Genomic DNA, 26,218 nt, shown 5'->3' with positions numbered 1-26,218 from the left:
TTTTTTTCCCTGGGTTATCTTTTCAAGGACATTGTAGAGCAAACAGCCTTGAAAGGTGGAGATATAGTCTTCCTCTGGATCATAGGGAAGATTTGCAATAAAGGTAATGGCTCCCTCTGGGACAAACACCCATTATAAAATATTGAAGTTCCCTAAACTTGTGGTTCCTCTCCCATAACACAACCCACTTCATGTGCAGGTATCACCTGACCCTCTTTGCATCTCCCTGTGGGAACTGGGGCTCGAGAAACCAACGTAAATGCTGGCACTCTGGGTAATGCTATTGTCGTGAGTCATAAAATGTCTTTGTCTCTGACCCGGGAATCTCTTGTCTCTCCTGTATGAATCCATTGGACTGTGTGGCAAGCTAACTTGCTAGCTTGTACGTAGGGTGAAATCTAAAATCCTTAAAAGTTCTCAACAATGTTAATAAATATTGATACTTAATGATTCTCATGCTAAGGGTAGTGCCTTCCAATTTTTATTGGTTGCATTTATTAATTATTTTTTAAGAGTTTAAGCTTCAGTGAAATCCTTACCTGAAATATACATCATGTCTTAATGAGATAATTTATGTGATAGTGACCAATAGGACAGTTTCATAAAGAGAGCTGAATAACTCCATGATACATAAGAAAGAAAAAAATGAATATGCACGATGTTTTCACTAGAGAATATAAACTAGGTCACTGGCCCTCTTATCACTCAAACATGGATTGAAATAATGATTAATCAAAATTAATTTCCAGTAATGACAGTCCAGTCACCTGAGAAGAAATGCCTAAATTGTTTGTCATAGGCAGATTTTGCTGCTGTTACCGTTTTCACAGAGAAAGTCTTCAGATGATTTTTAAAAAAGAGTCGTATGCTGTCCACATAAAGATGAAATGGGGAAAAAAACAGAGCGCTCATTTGATTTTCACAGGGAAGAGAGATATTTATTTTAAGCCAAACACAAAGCACAGAAAATGAGTGATTCCTGTAGTTTTAGAATGAAGCTTTTATCCCGTTAGAGGCTTTGTTAGAAACGGTGAACCGGGGGTTTAATTCTGAATATGGAAAATTGTCCTCAAAGCTTTGCTGCCCCTTAAAATTACTCTAGGAGATGATCGCTCCTCTACAATGGGGCCCTTTAAAGACAGGAAATAGAGATTACAGAGTAAATAGCCTGCACGCTGAGCTGTTAACTCTGGGGCTGATTCCCTGGGAATCTATCTCCTATCAGAGTTCTTTTGTTAAGATAGTTTCTCTTGGCCCCTCTGACAGACAGTGGAACTGAACTGAAGATGCAGTCATCCTGGGTTTTAGAATATCTGGTTACGGGTGTTAGCACGGTGACAGAAGCAGAGCAATGGGCCCACGTGGGAAGCTTGGTACAGGGGTTTTGAGAAGCACGTGGAGAACCGGGCATTCTCTGCTTTTATTGATAACTTTCAATCACTGACTTGTCTCATGATTCTAGACCATTTTACCCACCTTGGGCCATTTTCACAGGAGGGTTGACACCAGATTCTATGGACAAAAATGCGGCAACGTAATAAATGAATGGCCAATGGTTATGTTATTTTAATATTTACAATTGATTTGGCTTTTTGGTTTAATAACTAATGATAGGTTCTGATGTGTTGATATATTGCATCTGTATGTTTAAATGTACAATTTTGCACAACTTTAAATCTGAGTGGAAAAAGATATAAAAATAGTAACTTTAAGGTTACATGTCCCTCCTGCTCTTAGTTCTTTGTGCTAATCTTCGCAGTTTATGGAACGAATCCATGCAGAGGTGGCTCGTTTCTTGCTTGGAGAGCACTGACACTGAAGTGTGTATTATTGGGAAAAAATTAATCAGTGATGTGCATAATTAGGCACGGTATTCTGCCTTTTACTTTCTATGGACAGTCACTACTTTAGAAAGTTTCGTTACGTCTGCCCAGATGTATATATGAAAAAATATTGTATGTATTTTTCTTTGTAACAGAAACTACAGAGCACGATAATTTTTGTTCATTCAGGTCCTTGAGATTTGGGGTGTTAATGTGGGGATGAAAGTTAAGATCACTGCCCGAAATCCTATTCAGTCTCTGGGACTGGCAGTGCTGAGACAGATCTGGAACAAATTGCAGTGGTTTCCTGGGGAAGGCACGGTCCACACATTCTCACAGCTGCTGGTTTGATGAGCAGCTGTATTTGAGATGCTTTGAAAAGTTGCATCAAAGAAGTATTTTTGTCTAGACTTTTTTTTTTTTTTTTTTCATTTTCTTCACTTTAACCATTGGGAAGAATACTGAAATGCTGAAATCAATGGCTATCATCCTAAGACTAGGATCCTGACATGGATTAGACTGAATGGCACGTTAAAATCAACAAACACGTGGGGCTCAACAAAAGCAGCCGAGATCCATGTCTGCTTTCTTCCGTTTGCCTTGTTTTCCAGAAAGCATGTTCCATGGAGACAGAAACCTTGCTGTATATCACGATGGAGATGTGTGAAAAGCACTTATTTCATCCTGATAAATGGCAATAGGATATTTTTCAGAAAGTCAGGGGATCTGAGGTTCCTTCTTATTTTACTGCCCAGTAATTTGTGTTTTCTTGTCACTCACAAAATTAGACAAAATGAGGTGAGTTGCTTGAAATTTAAGCATTCATCCGAATCACCCAAAGGGTTTTCTGAACACAGACTGCTGGGCTCCCCCCCTAGAATTTCCCATGCAGCAGGTCTGGGGTGGGGCCTGAGAACTTGCATTTCTAACGCGTTCCCTGGTGATACTGATGTTGCTAATTTAAGAACTACTGGCCGACATAATTTTAAATTCCCTTAGGTTTTAACCATTTGTGACTGGCAGTAAACAGATAGTGGTCACGGTAATAATACTATGTAACTTCGCACTTTTGATAACTAAATTGGAGTCTGCTCATGATATACCCACCGGTATCTCCTGACCAGGTCCGCCTAAAGCTTGATGGGAGTCCGATATTGGTTTTATTTTCCATTTGAATATATGATGTACTTGAATGGCTAGTGTTTACATCATGGACATTTGTAGAGACATAAAAGCCAATTTGCATGCAATCTGATTCCCGAATGAGCTTGTCATTTACCATAACGTTACATAACAGCCTGCTCAGCGATGTGAGTCTCCAATTACCTAGGCTGCCTTGTAAAATATTGATTCTTAGGCTTGAGGATAATGAGACTACAGTGATTGATAAATGGGGTTTATACTGTAATTCTGGATCTCAGAAAATTAAACCAAAAAGGAATTAATTTGAACTGCAAAGCTTGTTTCTAGTCAAGGCAGCAGCTGCAAAATTTATGTCTCTTATCTATTATTCTGCTAGGTTCTTGGGTTCTGAGGGGAATAATCCTATTTTCCGGCTTAATAAATACAGGGTGAGCTCATTAATTACTCTGCGATTAATGTGGCATTTAGTGCAGACACTAAAAAGTGCATTGCATCAAATATTTGACCTTTTACAGCATTAAAAGTTGGAATGAGCTAAAACAACATATAGCACATGTCCAAAAATAGACCTAGCTCGCTCCTGTAATTTGTATATTTTATTCTGCTTTTCAATAAGAATATATAGGCAGCAAAACCGCCTAAAAACATAACTAAAATTAATTTTTAAAAATTGTACGGCTACCATTAAATATATCATTTATTATACTAATTATAATGGAACAAGTCTCTTTGGCTGGGGTTCTCCTAGGTTAGAGAACTAAAGAAGAGCCCAGGTGCAAAAGACAGCTAAATGGATATAATGCAAATTTCAGTTTAACACTTTAAAACACACCCAAGAAATCCTGAAGGAAAAACAGTAAACCATACAACCTGTTTTTTCTTTTAAATACCCTCCCCCCCATGAATTCAGTTTCAAAACAAAATCATTGTTAATGAAGGGAACTAATTATGATGTCCCTTCTCTTAATGGTAAAACAAAAAGCTCGTCAGAAAGGGCAGACGCAATTCAAATGATTTTCTTGATATTCATTCACATACTTGCACCCTGAGGAGTTTCCCCGCAGCCGGGGGGCGCTGCCCGCAGCGTGGGGAAAACGCGTGTGCCCGCCGAGGACCACGTGCCAGCACTGCTGTGCACACGCCGTGTGGGACCCGCGTTTCCTGGGAGAAGCTGCGGCCTGTTTGGCCCTGCTCTGCTCTGCTCTGCTCTGCTCTGCTTCCCCGGCCTGCGCTCCAGGCCTCTCTGGGCTGTGTCCTGGCTGATGGAGCGCTGGACGGAGACCCTTGAACTGTACCAACAGGTTCTGCCAAGACGATGGCCCCGCCTGTCTGCCTGTGGCCACCTGCGTTTCCAAAAGGGCCCCATCAGTTTTACTTCCACACATTAGTCCATCCATAGCCTCCTCTCCTGGATCACTGCTGCTCCTCATGACTCACTCCTCGCACTCGGACTCTCCGTGACCTTGAAGGGAGCCTCATGCCCGCCGCCCCATCTCCATCCTCAGTGAGAGGGCGAGCGGGCTGCAGTAAGCCGCCCTGGGGGTGCGGGTGCACTGGCCCTGTCCCCGATGAGTTCAACGTCTCACCAGTCCCTGTGCCTCTGCGAGGCTGTAAACCTCAGCGCAGGGCCGTGTCTCTGTGCCGCACAAGTTCTGACTTGCTGAGGGCCTTCACGGTAGTAAGCTGACGGTGGGCCTCAACCCTCTCCCGCAGGCCTCCACGCATGGAAGGACACCAGGCAGCGCTCCCGCGGGGCAGGGCCTCACCTTCCTTTCTCAGCAGACATTTATTCTACCCTTTTTCTTAATGGATTTGGAAAATCAACACAAAAGTGTTTAAGGTATCAAACAAAGAAGTGTTGCAGCTCAATTTCTCCCTTGCAGACCAGTATATTAGTAATAGTAGCAATGATTAGTAATAATGGTAGAACAGTGATCCATAAGTTTACTATGCAGTGGGAGACATGTTTGTTTGTTTTTTTAACTTACCTTTATTATTATAAGTATTACAGGTGTCCCATTTTTTCCCCCCAATTGACCCCCTCCACCTTGCTCCCACCCCCTCCCCAGGCCTTCACCCCGTTATCGACTGTCCATGGGTTATGCATATATGCATATAACTTCTCTGGTTAATCTCTTCTCACCCTCCACCCCACTTCCCTCTTCCTTCTGAAATATGATCGTCTGTTGCCTGCATCAATGGCTCTGGATCTATTTAGTTCGTCAGATTCTTTTGTTCATTAGCTTCTTCTTAAAGAAGACCCTTCAACATTTCCTGTAGTGCTGGTCTGGTGGTGATGAACTCCTTTAGCCTTTTCTTATCTGTGAAGCTCTTTATCTGACCTTCAATTCTAAATAATAGCTTTGCTGAGTAGAGCAATCTTGGTTGTAGTTCCATGTTTTTCATCACTTTGAATATTTCTTGTCACTCCCTTCTGGCCTGCAAGGTTTCTGTTGAGAAATCAGCTGACAGTCGTATGGGTGCTCCCTTGTAGGTAACGAACTGCTTTTCTCTTGCTGCTTTTAAGATTCTCTCTTTGTCTTTAACCTTTGGCATTTTCATTATGATGTGTCTTGCTGTGGGCCTCTTTGGGTTCCTCTTGTTTGGGACCCTCTGCCCTACCTGGACTTGTAAGTCGATTTCTTTCCCCAGGTAGGGTAAGTTTTCTGTCATTATTTTTTTCAAATAAGTTTTCAATTCCTTGGTCTCTTTCTGCCCCTTCTGGCACCCCAATAATACGAATGCTGGGCCTCTTGAAGTTGTCCCAGGGGCTCCTTATATTATCTTCATATTTCTGGATTCTTTTTTCTTTTTGCTCTTCTGGTTGGGTGTTTTTTGTTTCCTCATGTTCCAAATTGCTGATTTGATTCTCAGTGTCCTCTACTCTACTGTTGATTCCCTGAAAATTATTCTTCATTTCAGTTCATGTAGCCTTCATTTCAAATTGGTTCTTTATTATGTCATCGATGGTCTCAGTTATTTTCGTCATAGTCTTACTAATATCCTTGATCATTCTTATAACTGTTATTCTGAACTCTGAATCTGTTAGCTTGCATGGATCTATTTCATTTAGTTCCTCTTCTAGAGATTTCTTCTGTTCTTTCCTTTGTGGCATGTTTCTTTGCCTCCATATTTTGGCTGCTTCCAGGTGTTTGTTTCTATAGATTAGGTAGAGCTGCTATGTCTCCTGGGGTTGGTAGAGTGGCTTTGTGTAGCAGGTGTCCTGTAGGGTCCAGTGGCTCAGCCTCCCCAGTCCCCTGAGCTGGGCCTTCTAGGTGCTCCCCTGTGTGGGCTGTGTGCCCTGTCCTGTTGTAGTTGAGCCTTGGTTGCTGTTGGCTTCCCTGGGAGGAATTGACCCCCAGGCCAATCATCTGTGAGGACCAGCTGCACCCACAGCCAAAGAGCTGCTGTGCTGGAGACACCCTTATGGATCAGGATTTACTTCAGTGGGGTTTTGGTGCTCACCAAGTGCGCCCCTTGAGTGTCACTTGTGGGTGTGGTAGGGTTGTAATCCAGCGTGGTCGAGTCTGACCACCAGGTGCACTGTCTCTGGGGCCTCCCGGGAGGTGCTAAGTCAGCCTCTGCGTGTGCCTTGCCCAGGGCCACCCAGCATGAGCTACACAGCAAACTGTAGTTGGCTGCTCCTTGTGCTGGGCTTGGAGGTGCCCAGGAGAGGCCAAGCTATGAGCCAGTGCAGCTGCCGCTAGTGCCAGGCCCGGGCTCCATACGGCCTGATAAGCGGCCCCGGGGGGGGGGGCGGTGCCAGGCCCGGGCCCGTTATCAAGCCGTATGGGGCAGCTGCTGCTTGTTTGAGAGATTTTAGGAAAGTCCTAAGCATGAGGCTGGAGAGGCCAGTTGCACAGAAAAGCCCCTGGAAATGGCCCGGATGAGCTGCAGGTGGGGAGGGGCGGGGCCAAAGGCGTGAGTCAGGTGCCTGTGATTCAAACATGGCGCCTGTGCGGGGAGGACTCGCCACAGGAGCCATGGCCTCCGCCAGCCCTTCTGCCCGGGAGGAAGCCGCCCTCCGCCTCTCGCCCGGATCTCAGGCAGGTTAGTTCCCCCCGAGTGTCCCGGGTCCTTTCCGGCTGCTCCCGGCGCTGGGCTCAGAGGGAGCGTCCGAGTGAGTCCGCGCCGGGCCCTTTAGAGGAGCTGCTGGGGCTCCCGCGGCCTCCGCGACCCTCAGGGACAGTCCCCGCTGGTTTCACAGCCCGGAGTTGTGGGGACGTCTCTTCCCGGCCCTGGAGCCCTGGGTTGGGGGCTCTTTGGGGCTGGGACCCCTTGCTCCTCCAGGAAACCCCCGCCACTGAGATGCTCTCCCGGGTTTCCCCGCGGCACCGGGTGAGGGCCCGCGGCTGTGTCTCTGATTCAGCCCCGACCCGCCCGCGTCTCCGCCCCTCCTCCCGGTCTCGGTGCTTCCGGTCCCCTGGCTGTGGGGCTTCTGTGCAGCTGGATCTCAGGAGGCTCTGGGGACGGTGGTTCTGTGTTTTAGCTGTAATTCTGATGTGGTTGCGGGAGGCGGCGGGGGCAGCGGTTCCCTGCGCCGCCAACTTGTTTCTCACCGAGACGTTTTCTGCAGTCGCATTAAACTCTGCGTACAAGCCAGTGACTTGCTGAAAAGCACGTTTAGTCCTGTTTTGCGCATTAGGAGACAGACGCTGTGGCAGCTGAGTCTTCTGTACACAGCTGCGCAGCTCGTCCCCGCAAAGTGGGTCTGGCCCAGGCTCTCCCCCCTCTGCCCCGGGGCCTGGAGGGAAGGAACTGAAGCTAAGTGACACCTCCTGGGCTGAAGGTGCTGCCTCCGTAACTAAGCACTTAGAATGGCAATAGGCAGAAATTTTCTTTCTGACTTTTATAACAGTATTTGATAAAATAAAGTATGATACTATTGTTCTAATTTATTTAAGAGACTCCAAAAAGTTTATGGAACAGAAAACAAAGTTTCCTCTCTCCTAAAATCTGGTAAGATTCACTTCCATCATTTTAGATAACCTAAATTTGTAGAGATTTGAAAACATTCTAAGGGGCAAATGCTGTATAATTAATATAGCAATTTTTTAAAATTAAGACAATTTTTTAGAAAAGTTTTAAATTCAGAGCCAATTTGAAGCGAAGGTCCAGAGTTCCCATATATTTCGTGTCCATACTTTTAGCATCACCCAACAGAGTTTTATATTTGTTACAATAGACTGATCTGCACTGACTGACATGACCAAAGTCCACAGTTTACACATGGTTCACTCTGGGTGTTGTACATTCTAGGGATTTTGAAGAGTATAAAGGTATATATCCATCGTTATGGTATCAGCAGAGTATTTTTACTGCCGCAGAATCCCTCCCTTCCCTCACCCCCTAGCAACCACTGATCTTTTTATTGTCTCCATAGTTTTGTGTTTTCCAGAATGTCATATAGTTGGAATCATAATAGGTGTAGTCTTTTCAGGGCAGCTTCTTTCACTTAGTAACATACATCTGAGGTTCTCCCATTTATTTTTGTGGCTTGATAGCTCATTTCTTTTTAGCACTGAGTAATATTCTATCTTCTGGACGAACCACGGTTTATTTTTCCATTCACTCACTGTAAGGCCTGTGCTGCTTTTGCTAGCCACAGCACTGCTTCCTACCTCTCAGCTGTTTCTCTACACGTCTGTGTACATTTGTTGCTCATAACCACTCGCTATGTCGTCGTGATTCTGGTCATCTGGTTGTCGAAACCTCGCTCTCTAGTTGATTCCTTGCTGAGGGCCCATAGGAGCAATAGTCCCTGTTTTTTTCCATGTGGTCTGTGCCATTTCTAGTTGAAGGCCAACTTTGCTGGATATAAAAACCTGGCTTATAATATACTACTTTGTGTATCTTAAAAATGTTGCCTCATTTTCTGTTGTTGGCTTTAAAACCATTTGATGAAAGAATTAATAAGAAATGAGTATCAGACAGTAACAGGCACTGAAGAATTAAAAACAAGAAGACATAAAAGTTACTTTATCATAATTACTAGGGAGAATAAACTGCATTATATAACTTATAATACAAACTAGAAGATGGTGTCATTTAAGATGGTGTCATTTTATGGCTGATCACAAAAGGAAGACTTCACATCCACTTGGGGAACAAGTGATAGAGTCTTAATAGAAGTAGATGATCACCAATTTGCAGAAATTTGCATTGACAATTACTTATATCAAGTTTCTTCTTATATTCTTTACAAAAATAGCATATTAACTAGCCTGCGCTATTTTTTCCGTAGCACTAACAAGACAGGAGGTTCCAGTCTCTTTTGGGTTTACATTCTGCCTTGACGTGTAAGCGTATCGCCTGAGGCAACATTCTGACAACTCTATAGATTTCCTAAATGAAAATAAAAAAGCTCCTTTAAAGAGGCAACTCAGTAAGTGTAGTCTTCAGGTAAATGGACCAAAAACACAAAAAGTGAAAGTAAAGCAAAAAACAACCACCTGATACATCTTTTCTGAGGCGCCTGTCTTCCTTTTGGCGCATTCAAGGCGCACTCTGCGGGTGACGGCATCTGACCACAGCGATGGTGGCGTTTCATTCCCATCAGAGGATACCACTCTTTTCTCAAAAAATCATGGAAGAATTAGACCAGAGCACTGCCAACGATTCGTTAATTTTTAAAGCATTTGTCTTTTGTCTTTCAATTGGTGAGAAGACCTGATGCTTGGGGTAGGATTGGTGCAGGTCTAAATCATTGGTTTCTAATTCTTTTCTGATAAACACAGGCAATTATATCTGTCAGGAGGCAAGTGAAGAATTGGAAATAACAGATTAATCTCTATAAAATTACTGAGTCAGCAGGTGCAATTTCCAGGAAGAGTAATCACCGTAGCCCAGCCGAGTCAGGTCCTCAGACAAGAGTGTTTCCAAGAATCTTATTTAAAAAAAAAATATTCCCACAGACTCATGATGCTTTTAATCCCAGCTGTGCCCCTGCTCAGGACACAGCCTCAGGAATCATGCCACCCCAGAGAACTTCCATGCTCCAGGCTACGAGAATGACAAGCCCCTGCTACCAGCGTTTTCTAAAGGGCTGGGCCCTATGGGGTTCTGACTGTGACTTCTGTCTCTGGAATAGTGTTTAGTCCCTGATTTGACACAGACACTTTCTAAATCCACTCATTAGGGAATTCCAACAAGTTGCCAGTGACTGTAATCTTTCTATAAACGATATTTCAGGAGCAAGACTGGCCTCTTGGAAATGGACCTTTGCTCTGTGTGGGGCACAGCACATTCTTCTTTTAAGGACCTGAGTGATCCTGTTGGTCAGACCCTCCCGCACTGACCAAGTTTCCTCAAAGGTGGCACTGTCTATGTCCTCAGAAGGCTGGCACTCGAGAGAAAGCCAACAGGCAGAAACTGCTGCCATTCCTGCCAGATCCACGTGGTTAGACTTACAAATATTAAAAGAAATGAGTTTGAACTGAACGGAAGCGCAAGCAGGGCACCCTGCAAATATCATCCCAGACATTCCCAGTGACCATTTTTCATACTGTGAATGGCAGAATTTAGATGAAAGAAGCCGTACATGTGGGTCCCAGACACGCCTACAGGGCGAACCGCGCTTGTGTGTGTTTCCAGGCCTTTCTCTGGGATTCTAATCATGCTTCCCACCATGTGTCACCAGGCCCACCTCGAAGTGACCAGAGGCGCCAGGGCCTGTCCCTGCCTAAGCCAGTAATTGGGGCTCTGGCTGCAGCCAGCCTTCCTCACACTGTCCGCTGGCCAGATCACGGCTGTGACCTTTCCTCTCTCCTCCCTTGGAAAGCAGGGCTCAGGCAGGCAGCGCATTCTTCTAGGACACACTCCAGGCCCTCGTGTGGGGGATGCTGTGCCACACAGGTCAATGGCAAGCACTTTTCTGCACAGCCCACAGTTTGATTTCTCAGAGGCAAAACAAGCCTGGGCGGCCCGGCCGGTGTAGCTCAGTGGTTGAGCATCGACCCATGAACCACAAGGTCACTGGTTCGATTCCAGGTCAGGGCAGGTGCCTGAGTTTTGGGATCGATCCCCAGTAGGGGGTGTGCAGGAGGCAGCCAATTGATGTTTCTCTGTCATTGATGTTTCTCTTTCTCTATCCCTAACCCTTCCTCACTCTCTAAAAGTCAATAAAAACATAGTAAAAAAAAAAGAAAAAAACAAAAGCCTGGGGGATACTCGAGGCTGCTTTCTTTCCCACGTTTCATGAGGTGGTTAAGAGCAGATCAAGCTTCGTATGAAAGCCCTTGACGCCGGTGCAGTCAGACGTTCCTTTTACCATCTGCGCAATAGCTCAATTCCCAGGTGTGCCCTCGGTGAGTGAATCGGTCTGTACTGATCACACTTCATTATGCAGGGGACTGACCCTTTGCCTCGCGTGTGGCCAGTAAACATGTGCAAATCAATGGGGCCTCAGAAGGTGGGGTCCTTGTTCTCAGGTTAAGCAGTGTCGGTCCAAGGTGTCAGACTGTATTTCTGCTTTTTCTGGCGATGGCGTCATGCTATCTCACTGTATCACTCTTAAACTTCCCAAAATGTGTGTACACAGTCTCATAGATCAAAATAAATAAACCTTTAGTGCTAGAGAGACATCCTCGTATCCTTCATCCCATGTTTTAAGGGGCTGAAGGATTCCCACAACCTCTGTAACACATCCCGAGTGAGGTAGATGGAAGCCTAAGCATTTTCGAGCTTAAAGCTTGACTATCCTCTGGAGAAATCAACAATCCAGAAAGAGCAATCAGCTTCTTCAAGGTTGTGCAAAAGGTTAATGACAGGCTTGCGATGACATCCCAGGGGTCCCGACACCCATAATAATGCACTTTCCATCCCATCTGTCAGCCAGACTCAGTGAATGAGGTGACGAAGGGGAAACCAGTGCTCAGGCTGTTGGGTGTGTCTGTTCCGAAACCCCAGAGCATATCTCAGTCTGTAAATTATGACGAGTGGTCACTGCTTTCACCGCCAATAGGCCGAAGCCAGAACATCACTTCACTTAGGGAAAAACATTGGATTCTAGGGCTGAAACATCGTCATGATGAATAAAGAGCATCTTTTGGCGGGTGTGAAAGTAGGCGTTCATTTTCCAGATGATTGCCTTCTTCCTTTGCCTGATGACATGAACATGCGTCTACGCTAGAGAGATAGTGCTAGCCCCAGATCGCCACGAAGACAGATACTTCTTGCAGAAACCAGACTAAAATGCATTTGGATATTTAATAGAACTACTTACAATAGTACCAGGCACAGTTGGTAGGTGAGATAGGAAGATGGGACCCAACTGATATGAAAAATGGGCAGGATCCATCATGAGACAAGCAAGTCTCTTATTGGTTTTAATAGACCATAGTAATTTCCAACAGAGAGGATTATTTCTTGTTTTTTCTAAAATTTGCATGATTTTTTTTACCATTTCCTGAAAGATTATTTACCAAAATGATCCAGGACAACAAAACCCGGATCACCACGTGACGTGTTGTAATTATAAGGCTCAGCAGACTGTATGTTGTCATACGTGGTGTGTGTGCTCCTCCTGATACCAGGATGTGCCTTGTAAAAAGCAACGCAGCACTGCATCTGGCACACGCTGCTAAATACAACCAAGCTCTAAAGATCTGCCATCTTGCTTTTTAAAGGAATCAGAAACGCTCTTACACGGCATGCTCTAATTATGTAGTGCCATGAATCAGAACATTTTCTGGATTTTCTAATGTGGTTCTCAAAAACAGTACATTTTTTAATTGCAGAAATGCCTGGTGTTTCTTTAGCTGGATTGGGAAGCACCCCTTCCTCTGAGAACATCCTTAATCGCTACTAGATACTAGATACTAGAGGACTTGGGTTTAACCTGTATTCTAGTCCACTCTGAGGACACTGATCTTGTTGCTCCACTGTGGTTACCGAGGGAGTCAGTGGGGCCTTTTTAACAATATGCACCTGAAGTCAGGTCTGATTAGAACCATCTTTGCATCTTAAAAACTGTATCTTGGGTTCTTTCTGCAGTGTGTAGGGGCCTTAGTGGCAGAGCACCTGCTGGGTAATTCATGCTGAGAAGAAAAAGCATTAAAAAATTTATTCTGAATATGAGATTCAAATAGTCCCAGCTGAAGTCATAGTGGTCACCCACAGTTAGATTTGGAAGAACTGGGTTAAATATATTTAATGTGGTTGAATGTGACTAGTGAGTTGAAAAAAAAATTTTTGTTAAAGTGTGTTTGTGTAAAGCTGTCTTACTATGTTATTTTGGCAACTCAGAATCTATGTTCAGTTGGGCTATTACAAGATAAATAACTGAGTCTGTCTTTGTTTTTGATTCTATTTAGGGAGTTGTACCAACATAATGTGAGCATTTTTTTAAGGATGGAAAGAGCAAAAGGGAACAAAAGAAAACTAAGAAATGGGTCCTATAAGATATGTAGCTTACTCACAAAACCAGATTTCACATATACATGCTGTGTATTTGACAAATATTTAATAATTTACATGAAGCCGATGGATAAGTTCTAATCATTCCAGGAAAGAAGGGGTGCAGAACCAGAGGGTGAAACGGTGATCCCTTCATTTCCCACAGTTCATATGCCATTGAGCTTTTATGATCATGTCTGTCAACCAAGGGTATGGTCTTGGTTCTTTGGCAGTCTTTCTTTTTTTAAAAAAATAGCAAACCATTATCTTTAAAGAACCGCAATAAATAGCAGTATTTCCCCACGCTAAGGAAACACTTACTGGGAGTGCTCTCCTTGTTACAATGAGTTGGAGCGACCGCTCTATTGTGTTATAATGAGTCCCGCGATTCCCGCAGTTCAGCTGTCCGCAGGCAAACACGTCCACGATTCGTGAGGCAGCCTCACTAAAAGCAAGGACACGGGGAAGCGACCAATTTATCGCCCTCCTCATTTACTAGCTGGGGCGTCTTAGAGGGTAAATGAGAGCCCTTTCTGATCAGGTGGTTGCCTTCACGACCAGGTAGGGATTCTGTTAGTGACAGGGGTGCCTGTAAGAGGCATTGTCCCCGCAACTGACCCATCCTGATTGCTCTGCCGCATAGTGTATTATGCCAAGCACTTGGCCAGTGGTCCAAACAATTGGTTAGGACCCTTGGATCGCTCCACTCACTGTTCGGTGCCAAGTCTAGATGGGTCAGATGCTTAACATCTTTAACGGTGGCATCTCCACCTCCTCAATTTTTACTTGTTACCTAACAGTGGAAACTTCCACTTACCCCTCGATTCCTCTACACAGTGTAAATGACACTGAGCCCTCTAATGTCTTCTCATCACCAGGAGCCCAGTTATGTTTATAGATTGTGACTCGCACTGTGGGAAATGTCCTTCCTCTGCTTTTCTGGACTGTCCCATGGTTCGGGTGGGTGAGGGAGGGCTCAGGAGAGTTCTAGATTCCTGACACTTGGCACTTGGATCCACACACTTGGTCGTGTGAGGTCCTGCTACCGTGTTGGGAGCTCCGTCTGCTTTGTGGAGAGGATGTCGGGTACTCAGTTCAATCCAGGGCAGATCAGGATGATCCCATTTATTCTAAAAGCTTGTTAGCACTTTAGGTGGAAAAAACAGAAGTGCCAGACAAAATATAGATTTTCTTGAGATGTGAGGGTTGCAAGGTTAAGCCATGTTCCTTTCGTGGCTCGAGGAGGGCTGTGCTATTGGAGGGTTTCAAAACACCTTACAGGTGGCCAGTGACTCAGCAACTTCTTCAGAAATACTCATATGGGTGCTAAGTGTTGGCTGATAAATATTAGAACTAGGGTACAAACACCCTCAGAAGTCAGTTTAGCATTGAGGTGAGGTTGAAGGTGTTTAGTGTAAAATGTACACAATAGAGCATGGAGAACAGAGATTGACTATAACTTGTAAAGATATCCACACGCAAAAGATGGAAATTGGGCCCTCCTCTTATACCACACACAAAATTCAACTTGAAATGGATTAAAAACTTAAATGTAGGATCTCAAATCATAAAACTCCTAGAAGAAAACATAGAAAGAAAAACCTGCATCCCATTGGTCCTGGATATGACACCCAAAACACAGGTCACAAAAGCAAAAGTAGACCAATGGGACTACGGCAAGTGAAAATGTTTCTGCTCAGCAAAGGAAATAAACACCGAAGTGAAAAGGAAAGTATGGAATGGGAGAGAAAATATTTGCAAGTTATATATATATGATAAGAGGTTAATATTAAGAATATATAAGGAACTCATACAACTTTATAGAAAAAAACCAAATAATAACTTGATTTAAAAATGGGGAAAAGACCTGAACAGATATTTTCCAAAGAAGATATTCAGAGAGCCAAGGTATTTGAAAAGATGCTCACTATCATCAGAGAAACACAAAGCAAACCCACAAATAAATATCCCCTCACCTGTCAGAATGATGATTATCAGAAAAACACAAGATAACAAGTGTTTTTGAGGATGTGGAGGAAAGGAAACCCCTGTACACTGTCAGTGGGAATGTAAATTGGTGCACCCCCTATGGAAAACAATTTAGGGGTTCCTCAAAAAATTAGAGAACTATATGATCCAGCAATTCCAATTCTGGGGATCTACTCAAAAGAATTGAAATCAGGATCTCAGAGATGCATCTGCACTCCCATGTTCATTGCAGTACTGTTCACAATAACCCGGACAGGGAAACACTAAAATGTTCAACAGATAAAGAATATGTGGTATATACACACAATGAAATATTATTAAAATAGATGGAAATCCTGCCATTTTCTTTAATATGGGTGATCTTGGAAAATATTATTTTAAAAGTTAAATATGCCAGACAACCCTGGCTGACGTGGCTCAGTTGTTCAGGCATCGTCCTGTTCACCGAATGGTTTGCATTCTGGGATGATTTTTACAATCATCACAGACATAAAAACATTTAAAAAATATTAAAGCAGTCAGAGATAATTCCATTTACTATTTTTTTTTCTATTCCCATATGTAAGGGAAATCATGGAACTAAGAAGTATTAACATTTGCAATTCTATTATGTTATCCAGAAGATATTTTAATTTGCATTTAGACTAGCTGAGTATTTGACTTACTTTGAGAGCTTAACTCTGAGAGGACATTACCTTTCTAACTAAGAGAGCAAAAGGAGTGTCCTAATCATTTTTTATTTGCATCATATTAACCACTGTATACCCAGTCTCTTTCCACAAAGTATTTGAGGTAAATTCTGACTTAAGTCAATGACAGAGCAAGCAAATAAAATATACCAATTAATGTAGCCCCCCAGTGCAGACACTCCTGGAACTGGGGTCCTTTTCATGTCTTCTGGCATTCATGAGGTGCATGGCACATGGGTGGTTAGTGACCAGAATCTGGGGACCCACAGGAAGGGGAAACAGGATGGGTCAACCTCAGGAAAAAACAGTGGTGATGAATAGGCAGCTTGTATTGGAAATCATTTCTGATCTATTTTGATATGTTTTTTAAAAGAGGAATTATTTAATGAAATACAACTTGTTCTCACCGTTGCTCCTAAGATAGTTTCCTCAGGGAGGTGCATGAAGCTTTAGAAGACCGCAGAACATGTGAAATTTTCAGGTAGCTCTAGATTTTTACAATTCTCTAGCCATTGGTGGACAAAGAGGAGCTCATTTGTTCAAAATGTCCCCTCTTTCTGTAGTCTCTTTGTGCATTTATTCTCACTATAATATTTCCACTTTTTTCATAGTAGTTAAAATGCTTTTTTAACTCTGGGCCCTGGCCCCAGTGTGGCTCAGTTGATTGGGCATCATCCTGGGCACCGAAAGGTTGCCAGTGGATTCCTGGTCAGGGCACAAGCCCAGGTTTGTGGGCTGGATCCCCAGTAGGGGGAGTGTAGGAGAAACTGATTGATGTTTCTCTCTCTCACCCTCTCCTTCCTCTCTCTCTAAAAATCAACAAAAATATATATTTTAAAAAGGTTAACAGCATATGGTTAAATTAGTAGTGATTTTTACTTTTTTACCCATATACTTTCATGTCTTGAATTTCTTCAATGAAAGTGTATTCATTTTGCAATTAAAAATTTTTAAATTAATTTTAGTTAAATTTCAAGTATTTATTCCTTGGCATTTTGGCATGTTTTCAGAAATAAGATTTTAACTTCCTTAAGTTAAAAAAAAATCACTTTTCACTGGAAGACACAAAAATTGTTTCTGTAAGAGAAGTACAGCTTGATTAGAAGGCATTTCCACTTTGTAATGGAAGCCCCGTGAGCTAAGAGCAGGGCAGCCCTGCATGTCAGCATCATCACCTAAAGAAAACAGAAAATACTCAGGCTGGAGGAGAATGCATGAAAGAAAAGGGATTTGCCACCAGAAAGTGTTTTCAAAATCTCCAAAATAGGACACTTCTGAAGAAATGGAACTGAGGGAAACCCTTTGCAACTTCCCTTAAAATTTGGTTAAAAAGCTTGAGAAGTCATAGAGAAAAGCAACAGCCACTCTCAAGAGTTAAGCCTGCCAACTGACATACACAGTGTGCTTTAAAGTGTTCCAGAGAAGGAGCACAACTGCTCTAGGACATTCTGAAAGGCAGTGCCCAAGCCACAGAGAACTGGCCGAGCCACAGAGAACTCGCCCCCTGAATGCTGTGGTTTCCCACAAATTGCTTAGATGGCTTCCATCTGGGTGGCCTCATTTACAGCTCGTTGCAGAAGAGCTGCCGCCCACTTGTTTTCGAGAGGTGGGGGTCATTCTTGTGAATCTTGATTAGGATTCAGCGGGAATGAACCTGGGCCGGAGGGCAGAGAGGATGACTGGAAACTCTGACACCCTGGGGCAGTCCCATAACTCCCGTGAGACGTGGCAGTCGGGCTGGAAAGTGAAGACAACGTGGGTGTCTCTTAGCCAGCCCTTTCTTGAGCACGCACAGAATTCTCAAATGGACACGCTGGGGCCTCAGGCAGCGGCTAGGCCCCAAGGCGCGCCGGAGAGGCCAGGCCCCAGGTTCACGAGGCGAATGGCATTTTCCGAGAAGGTAAGTACAATTTCTGTCCTGGAGTCCTGTTACCAGGACGAAACCTGTTCTACAGTCACGTCTTTATCTTGAACATGTATGTAGAAGATATATTATGTCACTTAAGTTTGGCATTCAACTTCTTTCTCGTATATGAGAACAAAACAAAAATAAAACAAAGGTTATAAACCCCTTTCCAAGTCAGTATGACATACCCGTGGCGACCAAATGTTTCTAAGACCAGGCCCACACTGTACTGTCTTTCCTGTGTAAATCAGGCATGAAAACGTAGGCACGTGGCTTTATTCTTAACAGATTTCTCTCATACAAACATATATGACCAGGCTCCTAAGTTTTAAAACACTGGATGCTTGACGTCTGACCAGCGCGTATCCAATTCACGTCTGTTATTTTTAGGGCGGTGGGCTGAGTGCTAGACCCTACTGCAGGCCACATCCCGTTACCGTCTCCATCCCTCTGCACTTGATTCCCTGGCAAGTGGAATTGTAATGATGTTTATTTCCTGACGTTTCTCATCTTTTCCTGTTCTCCAGTCATTATCGAGTCTCCATTTGGCAGACAAAGGGAAATAAAGGGGCAAATGTACAAAATACAATTATTAAGCCTATAACCAGATAACCAGGGGTAGGGCTGAAGGGTCAGAGAGACAGAGATGAGACTAAAAAACGTAGAACAGGAAAAATAGGAAACAGGGCAGGGAGAAAATACAACTGAACAGTTGTTTTTTTCCCTGAAGGTTCTTTTATGTGGTTTATAATTTGTGATATGTAGCCTAATAGGTACATTTTTTTGAGGGAAACAATAAATGGTGAGATAGCAGTGAGGCAAATGGCTGTGTGTGTGTGTGTGCGCGTGTGTGCAAGCATGCACATATACAAGGGTGGGCCAAAGTAGGTTTACAGTTTTGGTTTTTTTTTATTTTTTATTTCTGATGCAAAAATTTACTAGAGATAAATTCAATTTTCAGTGGTTTCTGATGCTGATCCATCACAATTTTTAATTCATATGGTGGTCTCTTCATCTCCACTTGGGCCTCTGTACTGGAAATCTCTTCTATCAGGGACCCTTTTTTGCTTGAAACTTGGTCTTTTGGCAGTTTATTCTTGAATTATTATTTATTTATTAATTATAGTATTATTTAGCATTATTATTAACCTACTTTTGCCCACCCCTGTAATACATGACAAAGCCAACTGAGCTTCTGTCACGGTTGTATTAACCTTTCCCCAAACTAAAATTATGTACTATATTTATTCCCTACTGAATAAAACGGAATATATTATATATTCCATGAAAGTGAGATTTATATAGAACTGAACACCTTGCTGACCGGCTATTTCAAGCCAGAACCCGCCCGTGCGGCCGGCTACTTTGGTCAGCAAGGTGTTTAAAATCACTTAAATTAATGTAAGTGCAGACATGAGTTATCTCGTGACTGGTCAGCAACGTTCGGACACAGAAACACATGTATACTTGTGACCAGTCAGCAATTAATGTTACCTACTTATAAAAATTGGGTGAGGGGAAAAAATCAAGTACAGAAAACCAGTTTCAGATTTAACTCAAGCCTGCAATTGAAAATTGATGGAGGAGCATGAAGCAGTTTATTTTCGTTACACTAATCCAATGCAGTACTTGGAAACTGGGAGTTTTTATGCTCTGGAAACTAGCTTTGCGTGTCTGGTGAACATGGGCGAATGGCTGACTTGTTTCCACGCTGTGCGTCCTCCAGCCTTCGGCGGTGCTCTGCCCGGAGAACTCACTTAACCTGCGCCTTGCCTCTCACCTCCAGTCCGCCACGTGGAGCGCATCCCGCGGGGAAGAAATTTAGTAACAACTGGCTGAAGCCAGGCTGGTCTGCGTTAGGAGAGAGGCTGGTGCCCAGCGAGGGAAGGAAGTTCTTGGAAGTGCTTCTTAGAAAGTGTTCATTCTAGAAAACGGTGCCTGTTTTCAAGGGTTGTTGCCACATGGCCACCGGCAGGCAGGCCTGGGCCGCATTGAGAATGTGATGTACTTGGCTGCTGCCCAAGGTCATGGCTGATTTGCCCTGACAATGGATAGACCGGCTATGGGGAAGATGGCAGCTTGGACATATACAGGTTCCTTTTTACGACGGGTGCAATTCTTTTTTCTTTTCTTTTTTACTTCGGGAGGCTTTTATTAACGTTATAATTTGGAAAGCATCGTATAATAGAATATAAACAGAAGATCTCCCTGGAAGCTATTTAGCTACAATGCGATTTTGAAACGGACGAGGCAGTGAAGTTGAACAGAGGGCCATGGCTGAGCAAAGAGAGTAAGTCCTTTGATTTACCTCCCTGATCTGTGTCGGATTCTGTTTACTGTCCCTGAAGGTCATCTCTAATTCTAACTGCCCGTTTGCTTCCCGGCTCCCTGAGAACTTGGAGCTGCGACGCCCTTTTGGGGAACATAAAATACCTTCCGTATAATCAGGTCTGCCGCTGTGCCGACACCAGGTCTGCAGCTTAATTACTGATTACCGGAGGCCGAGGGAGGGGCCGGTTCAGAGCTGGCATCTGAATACCAATCAGTGTTAATGAAAGCAGAACTCGTAAGCCACAGCCATTGCAAAGGGCACCCAGGTCAACCTCGATTCAAAGACTGACGCTGTTCAGGCTGCTCACAGATGAATATTAGTGAGAGAAATCAGAGTTTTCTAACCAGTTATGGACTGTATTTTATTGTGTAAATCAACACTGTCCTCCAATGAGTCCCCGGCAGTGTTTTGAGAAATTGCAATGCACCCTGGTATTTTTCGCTGGCTGCATGTGAAATTCCTGAAGCTGTCCAACTCTGAGCTCTCCCTTCAGAGAAAAGTTTCCCGTATCTTCTATGGAAACAAGTCTTTCGTTGTTGGAATTACAGACCAAGCTCTCGTTTGCCAGTAGACAGTGATCTAGCGCGAGGCCTTGTCGTCTCTGACCTTTGCTCCTTGTGCCTCCTGCGTCGTGGTGGATGGGGCATCATTGTGACAGTGGACACTGATGACTGGGTGAGCGGGGGGGTGGGTCCCCACTGTGTCCAAGGGACCTCAGTCTCAGGGCACCACCACCATGGGGGGGGTATGGCATGTACTGACCCAGCTTCCACCCCCCTTACTGTCTGCTGAGCCACAGTGTGGGGGCTGCACCCCAACTCCTCCTGCACCACCACATGAGCTGGGGCCGAGGCAGGCACCAAACTGTCCCCTTCCTTTGCCCCATCCACCCTCCCTACAGGTTCCAATACTGCCACCTGCATAGGCACTGATGTGTGGATCTTGGGAGAGCCTGTGTGCTAAACAGGGGAAAAACTTTGCTGGGTTGTCGATGTCCCACTCACAACTTTAAGGGGAGCCACAGAGGGGTTTCAGGACTGCACCATGATGCCAACATCACTGATCAAATTCTTTTAGTCTAGGTCTGAAACTATGGCAAGAAAACATTGCTTGAAAAATACACGATTTCAGTTTGCTTGTAACAGAAATTATTTTTTTTTGTCGACCTACTGAGTGTTGTTAATACGAGCAAAAGCTAAAGTATAAAAGGAAACAAACACCCTGAATGCCCAACAACGCCGAAGGTCATGGTGGTCATTCCTTCACCAGATGTTTACCGGGGGTCTATTATGCTCAACAGACGTTTGTCGGGTGGGTGTTTTCCGCTGTGTTTCCTTAGCCTGGTCCTCCCACCCCTGCGTCCTGCAGTCTCGGTCAGCTGTCAGCCAACCGAGTACTTTTCTGGAGGCTAAGATGCTTCATTTTAGGATAAAGGGAAGGCCAGGAAAAGAGCTGCCAAAGCTGAGGCTGCTGCTGCTGCTGCTGACGAGAGACCTGCTATGTATTAATCTGATTAATCCGGCGAGCCGTTCCCATGCTAGTTAACGCTTATCATTAGGAAAACTGCAGAAGCAAAGTATTTACTTGTCTTTCTGTCCCGCACCCCTCCTCCCCCCAGTGGCTTCTATGTCAGGGTTTTGGCTAAACCTTAACCCTGCTGTGAGCAGGTTTCTGTAGCATTTTACTACAGAGCCTGAACTTATATTCAATCCTGTTATGGACAAATAGACGCTAGGAAAGAAATCCTTTGTAACACAGTGTGAAACAGCCCCCGGTAGGAGCCACGTTTAGCTTCTGATAATGTGCTGGATGGCGTTTGAGTCGAGCTCCTGTGCCGTCTCGGGGTCCTCAGCCCTTGGTGATTTTTCAAATAACTTTTATCGTGGGTCTAAAATGACAGCTTTAGAAAAGCCGCTGCCAATTTTAGAGCCCCCACCGTGGCTAGAGACCGCTGATAAACGCAAACGAGGACAAGCCAGCAATGCAAAGACCAGGCGGTTTGCGCGATCCCCGCACCCAGGGCAGCAGAAGCGAGCTGCGCTGGTCTGAGGCTACCTGGCAATCTGCAGTTACTCGCCTTGCAAGCTGTAGATCTCGCCCACGCTGCTCTGCCGGGTGATGTGGTGCCAGTAGGCGCTGCGAGGAAGAGAGATCGACTTGGATAGCGTCATTGGCTCCGTGAGGCTTGTCTGCAGCTGAGAGGAAAAGAGAACAGGTCTCAGGCTTTATTTAAAATATTAAACTGAAATCTTCACTTTTCAAAGTTGAGGGTGAGAGGTGGGGTTACAGGTCCCGGCTCCATCTGCTGCTCATGGGTAACTTTTTTAAAAAAAAGGTGAAATCATGGCTGAAAAGACATGAAGTGAACACTTGTAAGCAACGTGATCCCACTGGTTCATTAAGGAGCAAAGAGGTGGTACAACTGACTCCACGCTGGTTCCCAAGGACATACAATCAGGAAAGCTGATCGACAGCCACAGAAATAAATAGCTGTATCCGCCAGGAGAACGTATCTGCATTTCTATGACAGAGTTACGTGTATTACTATCAGCTTGCTACAGCTGACTGAATTTTAAAATAGCTCAAGCAACAGAGGTGGGAGCCCCTGCTGAGACACATACCCCAGAACGCTGTCAACTCAGGATCGTGTTTCTGTTTTACCCAGTTCCCTGTGTTACAGGTTTTCCCTGACACCTCCTCCTGCCCTTACTCGATGGCTCTTTCCTTGCATAGATCTTTCTTCTTGGTCCTGTGACACGATCTCAAGTATTAAAAAGTGTTTTCCCTGCAAAAGTCTGTAATAAAATGGTGGCATATTTTCTTGAACATAAAATTCAGGTGAGCTGATGAGGTCCGCACATTGCACCAGGGCCCAGGCGTTCGGCGAGTTCAGAGAGTACACGCCTTCACGTGGAGTTTTCAAGAAGAAACTTTATTTTTATTGACTCACACCAGGTTTTTTAAAAACACACCCAGAAACGGTTTGATGTGGTCTTAGCGCACATTTCTCTGATGCAATCTGAGCAAACATCCACTTTCTCACAGACAACGGGCAATCCTCTGATACTAAAATCTCCAATTTCCCCTTATTAAGTACCTGGGAGCGGTAAAGCTCAGCTGTGCTGAGTGCAGCCTTAGCACCGTTTGCCGGCTGTGTGTGCACTTTCCTCCCGAGGTCTCCCCGCCCCAGTACCTCCGCACTTCCCACCGGGTGTTAGTCACCACCCCGAGTAGAAGAAACGTACCTGAGAGGGTATAACAGGATCTTAAATGCCCTGTGACACTAACAGGCCTTTCCATTTTAAGACTCTGAAGCCCAGGGGCTTGAACATCCCAATTTGATTTTACTTTTTTAGTAGTGAGACATTTCCAAGATGCTGTGTCTTGGCACAAAAGTGCCCCACTCAGTGTATTTAAAAGTCTGGCCCTGTCGAAGGAATTTTTTTTTTTTTTAAGATGGCTTCAAATAGCAACACAGCAACTGATTTTTATATTTTTTCAGAATTTGCTCAATTTCAAAGTTTGCCTCCTTATTATGAATGAAGATAGGTGGACTACCTGCACCCACCGCCCATGATTGGTAGGCAGGGGGAGTGGGGGAGAAGCTAAACTTCTGGGTTACAACAGGCCAGTGCTCTTCAGCATCTTTGGGATGCTGTGACCAGGCCCACGTCTAGTTTTACCCAAGACCTACTGGCTGGAGAAGCTTGTGGGTGGGGAGGGGGCTGTGAAACCATCTTCAAACACACTGAAGCCACCATCCCACTATGGTAAGGGGTGGAGGCCAGGCTCATTCTGTGAAATTGTCACTGGGACAAAAGGGCTTTCACCTCTAAAGCCAGTTCCTCGTGTGAGGTATAAACTTAATTAAACACACACATCTTTAATTAGTGTCAGCAATGCCCATTAATAGCATCAACTAATCCACCAAATGAGCCTCATAGGAATCGCACTCTTAGATCTTTTATAATTTGTCTATTGCTTAGCATACAGTAGATCACCAGCGAGTTCATCTTCCCCACGTGTGATGAAAGACCTTTTCCGTATGTTTTTGGTGGTGGTGGTTGTCCATTTGGGAAACAGAATGGCTGCTACGTCTAGGAGCCGTCCGTCACTACGCAAAGTTATCACAGCGCTGCGTTGATCATATTCCCTCTCTCCTTTTTCACCCACCCCCCACCTCCGAGAGGTGGGTTTCTAAATTTATTTAAAGAATTTACATTTTTCGATTGTTCTTTTATATAACTTCCACCTTCTGTTTCTTTTACGTTGTTTTCTTGGTCTTTGTCTTTTCAAGCTCTGCACTTGCACTTGCATTCTTATTAGGTTGTTAATGAATGCCTTGGCCTCTGAATGCCACCGGGTCCACTTCCCAAAGGCTTTCTAAGGAGAATGAAAACAATTCTTTCCTAAGTTATATAATCGTGGCTCCATTTCCTCTTTTATACAGAAGGTCGCTTGTGTACATTTTGTTGAGATATTGCTTTTTCATGAATATTTTATTTTCATTTAAGAATGCATTGTGATCAGAGAACATTGCCTGAGTAGTTTCTGTGTATTGAAGTTTATTACTCATTTTTATCTCATATATGGCAATTTTTGTATATGTCTTATAGATACTTGAAAAGATGTACAGTCAACATAGAGTCTCTCTATAGACGCACACACACAATTAACTCTGTATTTCCTTCTCTAAATATTGGTTTAGTTTTAAAACGTGCTTCATCAGATATGAAGGAAAGTGTTAATTAATTTCAAATCACTAATTAACATGGTTTTGCCCATTTCCTCTTGTAGATGGAAGTGCCATTTTATATGTGAAAATGGAGCTCGGCAGGCAATTCTTGACTGTGTCGTGGTCCTATAACTTAGTTTCCATTCTTTAGCCATATTTTCAAACTCCACTTATTTAAAGTTTTCCTTGCCCCAGGGTCCAACCTCACCTCCCTCTCTTAGCCCCCACTCTTCCAAATACATGGGTTAATAATTTCCTCTACTTTTCTTGAAACTCTGAGATTCTGTCTCAAGAAATGGTGACATTCATCATCCATTAATCTCTTCTTTGCCTCACCTGCACTTGGTTTAGTAGAATTCCCTAGGCATTTACACCATGTGTATAGGTAATATTTTTTCCCTTATTTTCAGCTGAATTCAAATAGTCTGTGTTTTTATCTTTTTTTAGTCGTTTTACCCGGCATTTGGCCCAGGAATCATTTGCGTGATCTAGTTGCATCCTCATAAGATTCCTGGGAGATGGGGAAGGGGTGAGGGGTCCCACTTTAAAATGAGAGGGGGCTGGGGCTTTGAGGTAGTTATCGACTTCTCCAAGACCGAACGTCTCCTGGGAGCTTCAAGAACAGAATCATGTTTCTGCTCTGTACCTCTGTAGGTTTTTTGACCATCAAGAGATTCTATGTGATGTCTTTCAAATGAGGTTGCATCATAAATAGAATTAAACATTGCATTCTTTTTGTGGAAGAATGGAAAAGCCTGCCTTCAGGAATAGGTAGCCTAGGTCCCACGCTCTCAAATCTGGGCTGTCTGGTGACTGCTTTGATCAATAACATGTGGTCACCATGATGTCATGTCTGCTGTGGGGGTACCCTTTAAGATGGTCAAGGCAGTTTCTTCCCTCCAGTTGTTCTGAGTCATTGTGTAGGTCTCACTATCCTGAGGCTGCCATGGTGGGAGGAAGCCCAAGCTAACTGTGAGCACAGGCCACCTAAGTCAAAGTTACAGTCCTTCTTGGAGAATCTAGCAGTTCTCATCTTACCGGTGGAAAATCAAAATCCAGAAAATATTCAGGAACTTGCTCAAGGGAAAATCCCAACTTCAGAACCTCTACTGGAAAACAGTTCTTTTGACTTGAGTCCATTGCTCTTTAGACTTTGATGCTACTGGGAAAAATGAGCCTCCTTCCCAACATAATATATAATATGCA

General features: G+C 44.0%; 1 protein-coding gene across 1 annotated transcript in view; it reads right to left on the bottom strand.

Moving 5' to 3' along the window:
- DOK6 (docking protein 6) overlaps positions 1-26,218 on the bottom strand; it is a 183,048-nt gene that overhangs the window by 16,989 nt on the left and 139,841 nt on the right. Inside the window, exon 7 of the mRNA XM_087818901.1 lies at positions 22,355-22,472. Within this exon, the coding sequence (XP_087675027.1) occupies positions 22,355-22,472 (118 nt within the window). The remainder of the gene's footprint in view (positions 1-22,354; positions 22,473-26,218) is intronic.

Source organism: Miniopterus natalensis, chromosome 7 (genome assembly GCF_054644295.1).
Source record: "Miniopterus natalensis isolate mMinNat1 chromosome 7, mMinNat1.hap1, whole genome shotgun sequence".
In the NCBI taxonomy this organism is placed as follows: domain Eukaryota; kingdom Metazoa; phylum Chordata; class Mammalia; order Chiroptera; family Miniopteridae; genus Miniopterus; species Miniopterus natalensis.
Note: the sequence above shows the minus strand (reverse complement) of the source record. Positions and strands in the feature narration are given on the sequence as shown.